This window comes from Aphelocoma coerulescens, unplaced genomic scaffold (genome assembly GCF_041296385.1).
Source record: "Aphelocoma coerulescens isolate FSJ_1873_10779 unplaced genomic scaffold, UR_Acoe_1.0 HiC_scaffold_158, whole genome shotgun sequence".
NCBI lineage: Eukaryota > Metazoa > Chordata > Aves > Passeriformes > Corvidae > Aphelocoma > Aphelocoma coerulescens.
In genome coordinates this window covers 9542-25262 of record NW_027183506.1, presented here as the reverse complement: position 1 = coordinate 25262, position 15721 = coordinate 9542, and the positions used below count along the sequence as shown (strand labels likewise).

General features: G+C 54.3%; 1 protein-coding gene across 1 annotated transcript; it reads right to left on the bottom strand.

Annotated features, from left to right (window-relative positions):
* Positions 1-7167: 7167 nt before the first annotated feature.
* LOC138100914 (serine/threonine-protein kinase PAK 3-like) lies at positions 7168-13851 on the bottom strand. The gene is made up of 12 exons (XM_068998742.1): positions 13773-13851; positions 12752-12789; positions 12177-12299; positions 11241-11388; positions 10494-10557; positions 9854-9902; positions 9443-9555; positions 9069-9186; positions 8220-8319; positions 7742-7938; positions 7512-7649; positions 7168-7269 (listed from the first exon to the last, which is right to left on the bottom strand). The coding sequence occupies exons 1-12, from the start codon at positions 13849-13851 to the stop codon at positions 7168-7170; spliced, it is 1269 nt and encodes a 422-aa protein (XP_068854843.1).
* Positions 13852-15721: the final 1870 nt, after the last annotated feature.

Genomic DNA, 15721 nt, shown 5'->3' with positions numbered 1-15721 from the left:
TTTCCTGTTGCCGAGGAGGCGGCATTAAGCCTTAGCGGGGCCTGGCACCTGTGGAGCCGGATCTCGCCCGCTGTCCGGGACTCGCTGCCCACCAACCGCCCCCACCCGCCGCGCTCCCTTCTGCAGGGACAGAAGGCTCTGGCTGTACCAGGCTTTCCATCACATCTGTGTACCCATAGCTGTGGAACGCACATGGAGAGGGAAAGTGTCAGTCACGGTGCTTGCACACTCCTTCCTTTCCATACAGGACACATTCCTGCGCACCCCCTGTCAGGGTCTATTCAAAGGAGAGGCATGGATAGAGATTTCCCACAGAGCTCTGACTCTGGCGGAACTCACCTTGTCAGCCAGCAGCCAGGGCATTTTTTTCCCAGCTCTGTGTCAGTCGGTGCCCAAGAGCTGAAGGGAGCAGCATTTAGAAGCAGTTTCCAGATTTCTAGGCAGGCAGTGGAGCTGACAAGCATCCGTGCAACTCGCCGTGTTCATCAGGAGGGGCTGCTGCTTCTTTGGGAATACGGCACAATAGAGACACGAGACTTGGAAAAATCCCAGCTCTCTGTGGATTTGCGCAGGAGGAGGAGCAGCAGAAACACTTTGTGTCTGCTTGTGGGGACACAAGGTCCAAGGAGCGGGGCTGGCAGAGGGTGACCTGGGCCGCTGGCAGCTCAAGTCCCGTGTGTTGGGTCTGCCTGAGGGAAAGTTCATGGGCCTTCCAGGGCTGTGCTTTGCATTGGTAGCTGGACGGGTGCTGATAATAGAGCGGTGTTCTGGCTACTGCCCAGCAGCGCTGTCCCTCTGCCATTCCTTCCCCCATCAGAGGGGATGGGAGTGGGCAGGATCCTGGCAGGGGACACAGCCAGACCAGCGGACCCAAATCAGCCAAGGGGATGTTCCAACCATATGACTCCAGCTCAGATGTATAAAGCAAAGGGAGAGAGGAGGAAGGGCACCTTTTCCCCCAGAAGCTGAAGTTTCCCTGAGGGTTCCAGTTCCAAACTGTTGACCCTTTTTGGAGGCATAAGATTGTCACCTCATAGTCTTCCAGTCACCCTCGAGTTGTAGAATTTTAGAGCAGTCAAATCAATCAAGTTCACATTTTCTAGATATTGCTGTGTCATTTTCTTGATATCCACGTGAGAGGGGACACAGTGATGGATGGGTTTGCATGGGAGCTCCAGAGCCCCGGAATGGAGAGCCTGAGTGTCCCAGCAGGATTTGCAGGAGTGTGGGGCAGCTGGAAAGAAGATCGTGGGCAATATTCTCCTGCCTCCATCTTCCAAGGCAACTTTGATTCAGTCCCTGTCTGCACCATGCCATGGGGCCTCCAGAGGCCCAGGGAGGTGTCTGGGTGGCCCCAGAAGGCACTTGCAGAACCCTGGGGCACCAGGGAAGGGGTAGGAGCATCCCTGTGGTGCTGGGAGAGACACGCAGAGGGGGCCACCCCTGGTGCCCAGGCAAGAGCTGCATTCAGGCAGCCAAATTCATGCAGGGTCTGCCCGGGCGCTGCCAAGGACCTGTCCAGTGAGCTCCTGTCCTCTTTCACCTCTTTGTATTTTCTCTGTATTTCTTTGTATTTATCCTTATTATTATCTTTGTATTTGTTGACCCTCAAAATGCCATTAGAAATCATTTTCCCTCAAAATAAATACTGACTTATTTTAGTGTGCTGCTTTGGACAAATTTGCAGGAAAATATCCTCTGACAGAAGGCAGGTTACAACCAGCCCTCTCCCACCAGGTCTGGGAAAAAAATATTTTCCTCTGAGGAAAGTGAAAGAGAACCTATTTATTTAACAAACACACAGGAAAAGGATAATAATGCTGAATACTAAAACCTCTCGCTGTGGAGAGAAACCTGGGAAGATTTCAGAGTCCTTCTGTAGGTGTGCTCTCTCTCCTCCTCCTTGGAGCTGGGTTGGTGTCCTCCAGGGCCTCGGTGGAAAATTCTCCCGGTGTGTTCTGATGTTGAAACAGTCCAGAAGTGAAGAAGGGAAAAAGCCCAAGTCCCAGGAAAACAAACTTCAACTCTCCATCTCCCTCTGGAGAAAAGGAGCCGAAAGCGGACTGGAAAGCAAGCAGGGCGCTCCCTCCGCTCTTCTCGCTGCTGCAGCAGAACACAGAGGCGTGTGTGTCTGTGTCCTTGAACAACTGCTTTGAAAAGTTTGCTCGGTTTTTTCTCTCTCCCCCGTCGGGCTCAGTTTAAAGGCACAGAAAGGCACAGGATTGATTTCTGGGCAGAGAGCAGCGATAGGGGATACACATCATAAACTCACCCCCAGACAGGAATGTACAGAGTTGGAGAGCTCTACAGTCCTGTGTCTTTAGTTCCAAGGGTATGGAAGTGTCGATGGGTCCTTTGGTAATCGCACAGTTCTGTATCGGTTCCCGCCATGTGGAGCCATTTTTATACAGAAGTCAGTGTATTCACACAGCACAGATTGTTGTGTTTTCCTGTGTATCAATTTCTGTGTAAACCTGCATCCCGTTGTACAGTTTTATCGATGTATGAATTTCTGTGTAAAGCTGCGTGGCCTTGTAGAGTTTGGTTCAGGCTCTGTGGGTGTTGAGAGAGTTCGATGGATGTTTGGCTTTCTCTCCAGATGTGTATCTGTACAGGTATCACCGTGTGACCCATCAGACATTTAACTGTGTGAACCAAAAGGGATCTTTGTATCTTTCCATATGGAGAGCAGAGATGGAACAATCTGCAGGAAGCTTGTAACAGAATGTTGGGGTTTTGGGAGTTCTCCTGGGGTTTTCTTCTGTTAAAGGAATTTTCCCCATCCATGTTGCCACGGGGACAAATTACTGGGTGCTTAAGAAAAACAGAAAACCTGGCCATAGGGGTGGGGTGCATCTTGCTACTCTTTTTTTCACCTGGCTGTGTGGGCAGTCAGTCCCTGGCGTTTTGGATGACGGAGAGAGAGGCTGCTTCTTCGGCTGCTTTCCTTCTACCGGAGAGACCCCGGGATTCCCAAGCCCGCCTTCCCTGCCCCGCTGGGAGCCAGGCTGCGGCCGCCCTGCCGCTGCCATTGCTTCAAGCCTTCGCTGCTCTGTAGCCCGGCTCTCCCTGCCTGCCGAGACCTCCGGGGGTTCCCACCGCAGCTCCGGAACTTTGATACATCTTGTCTGCCATGCAGGATTTGTGCTCATCCCTGCTGTTCCAGCCTGCCGTTCCAGCCTGCCATTCCAGCCTGCTGTTCCCGAGGGTCCGGCTGGACATCGGGATCGGCTGCCCAGGGGGTTTTTGAAATCTTTGTTCCATCCCTTCCCGGGATCCCAGGCCGTCAGTGCCGCGTGCTCCCCGAGCTCGCTCCGGAGCGCCCCCTGCAGCCGTGGGGGAACCATCGCACCTGCCCTGCTCACCAGGAGCCGCCAGCGCCACTGCTGGCTGAGAGCAGAACTGCACCCAAGGGGAAACAGCCTGACAGCCAAGAAGGCTGGGACTGGGTTTGTGATTGTTTGCTGTTACTGCCATAGCTATTGCTGTTTGTTTGACTGGTTATACACATATAGATATATATTAGTAAAGAACTGTTATTCCTGTTCCTCATATCTTTGCCTATAAAGCTCCTTAATTTCAAAATTATAATAATTCAGAGGGAAGGGGGTTGCAATTTTTTTTCCTTCCATTTCAGGAGAGACTCCTGCCTTCCTTGGCAGACACCTGTCTTTCAAACCAAGACACTGGGAGCAACTGGGACCACAGTGGGGGCAAATGCTATCATACAGGGAGTGACTGGGTTCATACTGGAAGTGACTGGAGCCACATTGGACTCTTACTGAGAGTGAAAGCAACCATACTGGGTGTGACTGGGAGCCACTGGGACCACGCTGTGTGTGAGAAATGAGACAACTCTTAGTTAAAAATTAAAATAATTTATTAAAAATGGAAAAATTGAAAAATTACAAAAATTAGCAAAATATAAAAATTTGGGATCCTATGGCTCGATAGATGGTATGCCCCAGGAGCGCAGGGATTTTAGATCTTCTGGCTGAAACAGCACTAGAGCTCAGGTAGAGAAAAAGGACTTACAGTGCTAGGCTGGCTTTTGGCTGGTCCAAAAGCAAAAAAATATTTCTAAAGGCTCCTTAATAGGAGTAGGCTTTCCCACCACTATTTTTTTGTTTGTTTGTTTGTTTTAATAAATTGCATGCACTAATTCCCATCCATTTGCTGCAAATGATCCCCCAGGAAAGCTTCCACAAAGGGCCCCATAGCTGTGGCGGTTCTCTTCTAAAGCAGCCCAGGAACAGCTCCTGGGTTCAGGAGCAAAGCCTAAGCGGTTAGGAGCTTGCACTTCATTGCCAAGGGAATTGCTCTCTTGGCACACCGTCAAGGGTCATAGCAGAGAGCCAAGGCCTCTAATGGCAGGATTTGGAGCAAGAAAGTGCTTTCCCTCACTCCTGGGCAAGTTTTAGAAGTACTTGTGAGGCTCCCTGCCAGCCTGCAATTTGCAGGTTGTCTCGGCTGAAGCAGCAAGCTGAGGAAATGACAGTGTCCAATGCCACGCGCTCTCCCGTGGAGGGAACGCAACCCCTGCAGGTTACGTTGCAAATACTCTCCAGCCGCCAGCGAGTGCAGACACCCCCTTTTTAGCTGATGCTGTTGGCAGGAGCTTTAGCAAAGGAGCGGCACCTTAATGGCACTTTTGCTCCCAAATCTGCTTCATCACTACAAACGAGCATCAAGAGCAAAGTGAAGCAAAAGCCGTGTGATGGCTACCCCCAGGATAAACCTTTACTTACGAGTCAGGTGGGTCAGGAAGTAGCCGGAATACGCCACAGAAAAAACCGTGCAAACCGCGGCACAGACTTGCCCGATCATTCTAGCAGTGCTGTGCGGGTTTGCACACTGAATGCCACCCGGGGGAAAAACCAAGACTCCTCTCGGGGTGCAGGCCGTCTGCTGAGAACGCCTCAGTCACGAGGGTCCTCCTGCAGCGAGCGAGCCAAAGAGCTGCTCTGGACAAGGAGGCCTCGCGCGCGCCGGGACAACGTCGCGCTGACAGCACTGTGATGCGGCCCGGCTCCCTTGACGTCACAATAGCAGCCGCTCTGGCTCTGTTGGCGTAGTTACGCCCGGCAACCGAAATCTTCTGTACAGCTGACGCAAAAGAAAAGCCTGGGAAGATCTCCTCAGTCATAAAGCAGGAGAAAAAATCCTTACCGTCCATAAGCCAGTGCTCAAGGCATCCCGGGGTAACTCCGAAAATGCACCGATCCAGCAGGCCCCCAAGAAATCCAAGCAAACGTGGCTTTTCCTCCCCAAGGCTTTGACTAAAAGCAAGTGTGCTTGTTCCTGCTGGCATCTTTGTTGCTTCTGAAAGCCCTAACTGCTTTGATGACATTTAGGGGACAAAAGAAGCCAAGGAAATCAGTTTCCAGGAGTACTGCAGTGCGCAGTTGCTTCTTGAGCACGTAGGTGCATGCTGACCTTTGCTCGGACTCACTTTGGAGCCTGACCTCCCTTTCTGGCAGGGAGGTGTTGGCTTGTCTCCTGACACAAAGCTCCTCTCTTCCTGCTTGCTCTTTCTTTGGCACCTTAACGTCGGACAACATGCAGAAGAGCTGCGCGCTGATTCTCGGGCTGCCACAGTTTTGTTGTGTTGCAGCTCTGGCAGCAGCCTGCGGCTACCGCTCTGCGGTGGCCTGCAGGTGCCGAGCCCAAAGAAGGCCCGTTTCAAGCAGTCAAAAGCTGCAGCCTCACAGATGTTTGCCCAGGCTCCATGCTCCCTGTAAGATTCCTTGCAGACATTTGGATAGCCACATCCCAAAGAAAATGAGATGCAGTCATTCCCTTCTCTGTCAAAAGCTCCAGTTAAAGGCAGGAGCCAGCTTGAAAGAGGAGAGCAAGTACTGAGTGGGAGAGGGAAACGAGTGCATGCAACTCCTCTGGAAACCAACTCTGCTTGCCCATGCACGAATGACTCCGGGCTTAGCTCTCTTTTCTGGTGACTCAGCACAGACACGTCCTGTCTGCTGGGGGACAACTGCTGCAGTGTCTTTGAGGAGCTTCACACTGGGCTCTTCACACGTCGGATGCTGCGGGTGCCATTTGAAAATCGATGCAATGGCTGAAAGGCCCAGCTGCACCTTGAAATTCTGTTGCTGAAAAACTGCAGTAATTTACCAGGGTAATTCCCCCAATTTGAAAGCGTCTCGTTTTCCCCATCTCCTAGAGAGCTAACGTCAACCAGCCAGTTGTAGAGCTTACAGAAGGAAGAATGAGGCCTTAGCAGGGAAAGCCGAGCGTAGGCCCTCGGACTCCCTTGAGCAGAGCGCGTTAGTGCCCCAAAAGGACCAGAGAGGGAAGCGTTTGGGGGACGTGCCATTTCAGCCCTCCTTGGCTCTTGGATGCCACGTGACCGCCAGGAAAGGGGAACAAGCTGGGCCTGCTCCCTCCTCCTGCCCCTCCCTGAGGGGCGGCTGGCGCTGGGGGATGCCAGGGCACGGGGGGCGGGTGGGGGGGCAACATCTCCGCAGGGCGGGCGGAGCGGGAGCGGCCACGGGGCGCGTGGGGCGGGGCAGGGCCCCTCTGTGAGGGGGGAGAGCCTTGGGCCGCTGGGAAGCAGCGCAAAGCCATGAACAGGACAGCCCGTCCAGAGCGCACGGCTTCGAAGGCGCTGTCCAGCTTAGGCCCAGTGTGGCAAGGAAGGGAATCTTCCAGGGTTCTGAAGGTTTTACAGCCTTTTATTGCCAGTCCTGCTGAAACCAAGGGCTGAAACCAAGGGTCTTCCAGCTACTTCTTCATCTTCATCTTCATCTTCATCTTCATCTTCATCTTCATCTTCATCTTCATCATTCTGTCCTCCTGGTGACCTGTTCAGGCTGACAGCTCATGCCTGGTCCAGTTCTGCTGAGTCCCAGCTTTTTCTTTCATAGCTTAATCATCAGGATGACGATTGGTCCATTTCTAGCTCCAGGATAGTTCTCAGCTTCCCTACATCAGCAATACTCTACTCTTAGCTAAACAATGCTCCTTTAATGAAACTTTCTGGGGACTGGAGTCCTAACGAAAACCAGCTAAGCTAAGAAAATCTCAAAACCATAAACTTCCTAACTATGGAACAGCTAAATTATAAAACTCAGGGGATGGCCGAATCTTCTCTTAAATACGGTACATCCCCTCTTCACTCCTCTGGGCTGGCGGGGCACCAAGGCCTCCTCAGGCGCAAGCGTCTCCTCTCCAATCTTCCTGCACTTGCTTGGCTGAGATGATCAGAGCAGCCAGGCTGGAGGCAGGATCGCCTGAGGTCACAAATGGATGCTGCCCAAAGGAAAAACACAACCAAAAGGAACCATGACTTCCCAAGATCACGTCCAACAGGCTCAAGCAGGGCTCCTCTGCTACCAGGAAGACGCGCAAAGAGGACCGAGGGCACCATCTGCCCCTCCGCCTTCCGCTCCCGGACCTGTCTCGCCCAGGCCCACGTGGCCCACAGTCCTCTTCGGCCCTTCATGCAGGTGTCCACAGCTCGCAGGGCTTTTTGCCGCTTTGCTTTTTCTTACCTTCAGGAGTTCCTGGGCAGACCAGCGCCTGTCCTCGTCTGTCTGCAGGCAGCAGCGGAGAAAGTCGCGCAGGAGAGCCGAGTGGTGCCTGGGGTTTTGCAGTTTTGGGGCCCCGTTCCTTTCTATCAGTTCAAAAACCTACCAAAAAGGGAAGCGGACACTCTACCTGCTCCTTTCCTAGCCACAACAGCTCTCTCTGCACAGAGCCACACTTTGAAGCTGCACCTTACCCTGAGACGGGGTTCCCTCTGGTAAGGAGCTTCCCCTTCCACCATTTCCAGCCCCACGATCCCCAGTGACCAGATGTCCACTTTGGGGCCGTAGGCTTCTCCTCTCACGACTTCTGGCGCCATCCAGCTGGGAGTGCCGACGCTGGAGCTGCACTTGTCGTGCTCAGGGGTGAGCTGAGCACAGAGGCCAAAGTCAGCTGCGGAGAAAAACAAACCCTGTCAAAGCCAGCTACAACTGGCAAACCCAGCCAAAGAATTGCCCGCTCAAAGCCTGACAAGGCCACGGTGAATCTAGCTGGAAAAGCAGCAGTGCTCTGCTTCCGCGGGGCTGTAGCCAGGGAAACAAGGCATTGGCCTCTTCAAAAACGCCCTCAGGTTTGGCGCACTGGCCAAGCAGTGCTTCTGGAGAACTGGCAGTTACCCCAGAGCAGCCCCAGAGCGCATCCCGGGAACGCTGCGCCGGACCAAGGATACCCACCCAGTTTGACAGATCCGTCCGTGCTCACAAGAATGTTGCAGCTTTTGACGTCTCTGTGGATGACTCGGCGGGAATGAAGGAAATGCAGTCCTTGCAGGCACTGAGAGAGAGAGGAGAAAGGGAAGGGTGAAGGTTCAGGACCTGATTTCATCCCGCAAGAAAGGAACGGGCTGGACGAGAGTGACAGCTTTCTCAGGGAATTGGGAGCCAGGGCGCAGCATCCTAGTGCTGTCAAGAGGAAGAGCTTGCTGCTTCAACACTCTTACGCGTGTTCTATCTTTCCAAGCAAAGGCACATCTGAGCTTCCAAAAGCCCCTCCTCCCTTCGGTACGTAGCGCGTGCCCTTTGGCTGGGGGGCGGCATGGCAAAGATTTTCTTGGTAGCCTTGTGGCAGCAGAGGAGGAAGCAGCACGTTAGACCTGTTCCAGAATCCAACGCCATCTGGGCTGCAATGCTATCCTTTGAAGCTGAGGACATCTCCTTTGCCCTTAGCTTGAAATTCTGCCACCAGCGTTCAGGCTTGGAGCGGCAAGGAATGCAGGACACACAGACAGGCTCCAGGCAAACGTTGAGAGGCAAAGCTGGCAAGAGGAAACAAGTGCGACACAGCGAGCGAGCCAGCGAGCCAGCGAGCGCGAGCGCCCCAGCACAACGGCAGCACGTAAGAGTGCGAGAACGGAGCCTAGGAAGTGCGGGGACACTGGCAGGCAGTTGGCTTCAGATGTTCTTTCTTCTGCGTGTCGTGACAGCAACAGCAAAGCAAGGCCGTGAGCAAGAAATCTCTGCTGTTCTTAACCACCAGTTGACAAGGGCCAACAGGCCAGGGGAAGCACAAGCGGCATCCCTCACCTCCCGACAGACAGCGCCTATCTGTCCTTCCTCGAGGTACACTGCCCCGACTACATCATACAACGTGCCGCCGTCCATGAACTCCATCGCCAGCCAGAGCTCTCCATCGACCAGGTAGCTGAAAGAAGAAAAGCCCGGCATGGAGAGAGAGGACCTGGGCACAGCCCAGTCACCCGAGGGGCTGACCCAGCTTTCTGGAAGTGCTCTCCAAGCTGCATTTGCCAGAGGAGATTCTTGCAGACCAAGTGCAACCTCCTCCCACGCACTGGAGGAGAGAAATCCTAAACAGCTCCATTTTCTGCCAGTGACCAAAGGGGTTTGCCACTTTGGGCTTGCAGTATCCTAAAGGAACACTGACATGAGAATAGCCCCACCTGTCTAAGTAGGACACAATATTGGGGTTCCTACTGTCCCTCATGGCCACGATTTCATTGACAGCCAGCTCCTCGGACATCTCCTCTTGAAGAGCCATTTTCTTGATGGCCACCTAAAAGGACATTGAGAGACCGTTGACTTGAGAAGCCGCTCGTCGCACGAGATCCCCAGGAACACGCAGCGAGTGCTTGTGCAATGACGCAGCCCAGCTGTGCCAAAGGGCAGAGCTTAGGAGAAGGACCGAAGCCCGTCCCAAATGCCGTCTGCAGGCTGCTGAGCCTAGGCTGTGCTTCAGAGGAGCAGCCTCTGCCGCAGAGATGGAGCGGCCACCCAAAGCTCCAGCCAAGGCTCGCAGCCGCGGCGAAAGCGCTCCAGAGCTGCAAAATCTGCTGGGGGCATTGACACTTTACCTGTTGTCCTGTGCTGGCGTCGAGGGCTTTATAAACAGCTCCAAAACCCCTAGAAAGAAAACGGCAGCAGAAAAAGCCCTTTAGTCCCTGGCGGTGAAAGCCAGCCTAGGCGGGAGATCTCCCCAGGCTGCCTGGAGCATTTGGAAAACGCCTGGCTGCAGCGCCTCCCCCGCCAATAGCACAAGAGCCCAGCAGCCCTCTGCCACGCAGGGTGTCCAGGAGAAAACTGAGGCCCAGTGTGAACACCAAGGGCTGCTACAAATCTCCAAGGCACACGCCCGATTGCTTCCGTTCCCAGCCTAAGGGGGACCCTTTGGAAAAACTGGAGAAGAACTTGGAAAACTCTGCCTTTGAGAAGTGTTATCTGCCAGCTCTCGGGTGACAAGGTGCTCTGGTAGGCCGGCAGGGGCGGGACATCTTCCAGGCCCTGCTCCTTGCTGCAAGCAAGGCAGACCTTGCCAGCACCAGGTTGTCTTTGATGATGCCTTCTGACTGCTCTGACTGAGCAGTCCTGAGAGGTGGCAGGAAGGTAAAGCCGGAGTCTGACCGTGTTCGCAGCTTGCCTGACTTCACGCTTGACGCTGCACCGGCCAAATGACCGGGCCCGTGGTTTTGCGTAAGGAGCAGGCGTCAGACTTACCCTCGTCCGAGTTCTTCAAACGCCGAGTATTTCCTCCTCGGCTCGCCCAGACTCACAATGCTCCCTGAAAGACAAAAGCAGTGCAAGGTGCTCACTTTCAAAGGGAGATGCCGCTCCCCAGACGATCCAAGATGCAGCCCCACTGTCGGGAGCTCTGTGCCCATTGCAGTCACTTGGCTTCCAGCCGCTGAGAACAGCGAGCGGGAGGGCCATCTTCTCCGCCTTTCAGCAGCTGGCCTTTCCAAGAAGGACTTCACGGCTCTCAAGCACAGCAGCTCATGTGATAAGCCAGAACGAAGGGCCTTTAGGAACTGGGCCCTCCGAGTTAAGGAAGGGCCTCCGCGGCCTCTGCAGTGGCACCTGCCGTCACCGGCAGGGCCACTTAGGAGAACAGTGTGCAGCAGTGAGAGGAGGAGCGAGAACAGTCGTAAAAAGGGCAGCCAGAGAAGAGCTGGGGCCCGAGAGCTCCCTGGGGCCCAGTCACCCGCTAGGTGCCAGCCTTCTGCTCAACAGAAACAATCTCTGCTTTTGTCTTTGGCACAGAGGGCAGCCCAGGAAAAGTCAAGCCAGTGCCAGCTGCCCTCAGAGGCAGCGGGAACACGCCGAGCGCTCTCTTGCTGCCTCAAAGCACAGCAACAGGTTCTTGGAGGGAGGCCTAAATGCCTCTGTGACACTAAAGCGAGGAGGAACTTCAGAGACCCGCAGAAAACACACCGCTCTGGCAGACCAGAAATACACCAGACGTACTCAGTCTCTTCAGGCTCTGCTCCTCTCTCATCTCCGGCTGCTGGGCTGGGCTGCTGGACGAAGTGCTGGCACGTGGGGGAGTGCTGGCTGCTGCAGAGCGCGCCGGTGAAGCGGCACGTTGGACGGCAGAGCGCGCGTCAAGAGAGAGCTGGGACAAGAAAGGATTGCCCGTCAGAAAGGCGGCTGGCACAGATGCCCTGCAGAGCACACGGCAAAAGGAAGGCTGTCAGCCACCGCCAGGCCTCTTTGGCTGGGGGGGTTTTGCATGTCCCCTTCTCAAAGGCAACGGGCAAAGCCCAAAGGCTGCTGTGATACAGCAGCACATGGCCAGGTTCATGCTACATTTTATCGATTTTCTGCAAGACCACTGCAACAAGGTATTGACGAGCTTGCAAAGATCCAGCAAGAGGTGGGAGCAGGGCCCCAGAGCCTTGTTGCTTTCCTCCTGCTGTGTTCCCCTGGGCAATGAAGTCACCCTCGAGTGGGCATGGTAGCGTCTGACCAGAAGGCCAGTCTGCTCTACGTTGTGCCTGAAGCTAATTGGTCCCTCCCAGGGGCCAGTGTCTCCTAAGTATCCTGCAAGGCTCTCAACTGAGTCTTTGGACCGTCTCTGTCCACTGACCACGGGGAGCCTGCACGGACACCGTGCACCGAGGGGCTCACTTCTACGCTGGCAACAATTGAAAGGCACAATGCTGCCTCTCGTCTGATCCCAAAGACATTCTCAGGCCCTCTCAGCGTCCCAGCAAAATGGCGCTCAAATGGGAAAGTTCAGAAGCCATTTGCCAGGGGTGCCTGGCCTGGCTGAAGCAGCACTACGTCATGGCAGGCACACAGCCCCCAGCATCTTCAGGCACGAGCGGCAAGGGCTGGCTCGTCAGAAACTTGAAGCTCGGCCCTCCACCAAAGGCAGTGCCAACCACAGGCGCCACTTACTGGCTCTGCACGTTCAGGCCGTGGATGGACACCAGCTGGAGGCTTCTTGTCATTTGGCTCCTCTTCCGCATCTTCCTCAGCAAGAGAGGGAGCCAGAGGAGCTGCTGACCCTGCTGGTGAGCCCTGCAGACAGACAGCAGTGAGAGGGACAGGGAGCAGCCAGTCCTTTAGGAGCTGCTTTCTTGTCAGCTCCGTAAGCTGCTTTCTTTTCACCCAGACTAAGGGGAAATCAGAAACTTTGATCAAAGTGGGATTCTGAGTCGTGAAATTCACCCTCTTAAGGTGGGCAAATTAGGTGGTGCTCCGTCTTGCTGTGCATTTGATCCTCCACCCTGGCTAGAATCAGCAAGACACCTTTGGCCTGCCACACTTGCCTTTCATCTCTTGAAAGGCTCTTCAATGGAAAATTAGGAAAGAGCCAGTGCTCCCTTTGCTGCTGCTGATGCCAACACCGACTTGGCCTTTCTTTCCGCCTCCCAGGCTGGCACTCTACACTCTACCACAACAGGCCAAGCTCACAGCTTGCCGCACAATTCTTACATGCCAGCAAGGTCAGAGGTTCCTTTGCCACTCACCAAAGGACGGGCTTGTCTCCATCCGCGTGTGAGGTGACCTGCAGAGAGCAAGGCAAAAGGAACCAGATGCCGTTAGAAAAGTGCCTGTGCTGGGGAGTCCCACAGGACAAGTCAGTCCCAACAGAGAGCATTTTCCTTTCCCAACATCCCTCCAGGAGCAACACAAGATTTTCCCACTGCAAGCAAGAGAACAACAAGGACACTATACTAGGCTCTCTCTACTTTTGTCGCTGAAGAAACAGAAACACGATCACAGAAATGCCAAGTGGCCTTTAAGTCAGAGCTTCTGTTCTGCCCAACAGCTCAAGCAGCTTTTTCCTCTTCTCTTTTCTGCAACCTTTCTTTTCTGGTTTTTTGTTGTTGTTGTTGTTGTTGGGTTGTTTTTAATTTGGTTTTTGTTTGTTTGTTTGTTTTTTAAATAAATTGCATGCACTAATTCCCATCCATTTGCTGCAAATGATCCCCCAGGAAAGCTTCCACAAAGGGCCCCATAGCTGTGGCGGTTCTCTTCTAAAGCAGCCCAGGAACAGCTCCTGGGTTCAGGAGCAAAGCCTAAGCGGTTAGGAGCTTGCACTTCATTGCCAAGGGAATTGCTCTCTTGGCACACTGTCAAGGGTCATAGCAGAGAGCCAAGGCCTCTAATGGCAGGATTTGGAGCAAGAAAGTGCTTTCCCTCACTCCTGGGCAAGTTTTAGAAGTACTTGTGAGGCTCCCTGCCAGCCTGCAATTTGCAGTTGTCTCGGCTGAAGCAGCAAGCTGAGGAAATGACAGTGTCCAATGCCACGCGCTCTCCCGTGGAGGGAACGCAACCCCTGCAGGTTACGTTGCAAATACTCTCCAGCCGCCAGCGAGTGCAGACACCCCCTTTTTAGCTGATGCTGTTGGCAGGAGCTTTAGCAAAGGAGCGGCACCTTAATGGCACTTTTGCTCCCAAATCTGCTTCATCACTACAAACGAGCATCAAGAGCAAAGTGAAGCAAAAGCCGTGTGATGGCTACCCCCAGGATAAACCTTTACTTACGAGTCAGGTGGGTCAGGAAGTAGCCGGAATACGCCACAGAAAAAACCGTGCAAACCGCGGCACAGACTTGCCCGATCATTCTAGCAGTGCTGTGCGGGTTTGCACACTGAATGCCACCCGGGGGAAAAACCAAGACTCCTCTCGGGGTGCAGGCCGTCTGCTGAGAACGCCTCAGTCACGAGGGTCCTCCTGCAGCGAGCGAGCCAAAGAGCTGCTCTGGACAAGGAGGCCTCGCGCGCGCCGGGACAACGTCGCGCTGACAGCACTGTGATGCGGCCCGGCTCCCTTGACGTCACAATAGCAGCCGCTCTGGCTCTGTTGGCGTAGTTACGCCCGGCAACCGAAATCTTCTGTACAGCTGACGCAAAAGAAAAGCCTGGGAAGATCTCCTCAGTCATAAAGCAGGAGAAAAAATCCTTACCGTCCATAAGCCAGTGCTCAAGGCATCCCGGGGTAACTCCGAAAATGCACCGATCCAGCAGGCCCCCAAGAAATCCAAGCAAACGTGGCTTTTCCTCCCCAAGGCTTTGACTAAAAGCAAGTGTGCTTGTTCCTGCTGGCATCTTTGTTGCTTCTGAAAGCCCTAACTGCTTTGATGACATTTAGGGGACAAAAGAAGCCAAGGAAATCAGTTTCCAGGAGTACTGCAGTGCGCAGTTGCCTCTTGAGCACGTAGGTGCATGCTGACCTTTGCTCGGACTCACTTTGGAGCCTGACCTCCCTTTCTGGCAGGGAGGTGTTGGCTTGTCTCCTGACACAAAGCTCCTCTCTTCCTGCTTGCTCTTTCTTTGGCACCTTAACGTCGGACAACATGCAGAAGAGCTGCGCGCTGATTCTCGGGCTGCCACAGTTTTGTTGTGTTGCAGCTCTGGCAGCAGCCTGCGGCTACCGCTCTGCGGTGGCCTGCAGGTGCCGAGCCCAAAGAAGGCCCGTTTCAAGCAGTCAAAAGCTGCAGCCTCACAGATGTTTGCCCAGGCTCCATGCTCCCTGTAAGATTCCTTGCAGACATTTGGATAGCCACATCCCAAAGAAAATGAGATGCAGTCATTCCCTTCTCTGTCAAAAGCTCCAGTTAAAGGCAGGAGCCAGCTTGAAAGAGGAGAGCAAGTACTGAGTGGGAGAGGGAAACGAGTGCATGCAACTCCTCTGGAAACCAACTCTGCTTGCCCATGCACGAATGACTCCGGGCTTAGCTCTCTTTTCTGGTGACTCAGCACAGACACGTCCTGTCTGCTGGGGGACAACTGCTGCAGTGTCTTTGAGGAGCTTCACACTGGGCTCTTCACACGTCGGATGCTGCGGGTGCCATTTGAAAATCGATGCAATGGCTGAAAGGCCCAGCTGCACCTTGAAATTCTGTTGCTGAAAAACTGCAGTAATTTACCAGGGTAATTCCCCCAATTTGAAAGCGTCTCGTTTTCCCCATCTCCTAGAGAGCTAACGTCAACCAGCCAGTTATAGAGCTTACAGAAGGAAGAATGAGGCCTTAGCAGGGAAAGCCGAGCGTAGGCCCTCGGACTCCCTTGAGCAGAGCGTGTTAGTGCCCCAAAAGGACCAGAGAGGGAAGCGTTTGGGGGACGTGCCATTTCAGCCCTCCTTGGCTCTTGGATGCCACGTGACCGCCAGGAAAGGGGAACAAGCTGGGCCTGCTCCCTCCTCCTGCCCCTCCCTGAGGGGCGGCTGGCGCTGGGGGATGCCAGGGCACGGGGGGCGGGTGGGGGGGCAACATCTCCGCAGGGCGGGCGGAGCGGGAGCGGCCACGGGGCGCGTGGGGCGGGGCAGGGCCCCTCTGTGAGGGGGGAGAGCCTTGGGCCGCTGGGAAGCAGCGCAAAGCCATGAACAGGACAGCCCGTCCAGAGCGCACGGCTTCGAAGGCGCTGTCCAGCTTAGGCCCAGTGTGGCAAGGAAGGGAATCTTCCAGGGTTCTGAAGGTTTTACAGCCTTTTATT

What these genes read in the sequence shown, in the direction of transcription:
- LOC138100914 (XM_068998742.1), bottom strand. Translation starts at nt 13,851, where the DNA reads ATGATCGGGCAAGTCTGTGCCGCGGTTTGCACGGTTTTTTCTGTGGCG. An exon ending in CTTCCTGACCCACCTGACTC is followed by an intron (nt 12,790 to 13,772) that starts GTAAGTAAAGGT and finishes TGCTCTCTGCAG; the next exon opens with GTCACCTCACACGCGGATGG. An exon ending in AGAGGGAACCCCGTCTCAGG is followed by an intron (nt 7,650 to 7,741) that starts GTAAGGTGCAGC and finishes CCTTTTTGGTAG; the next exon opens with GTTTTTGAACTGATAGAAAG.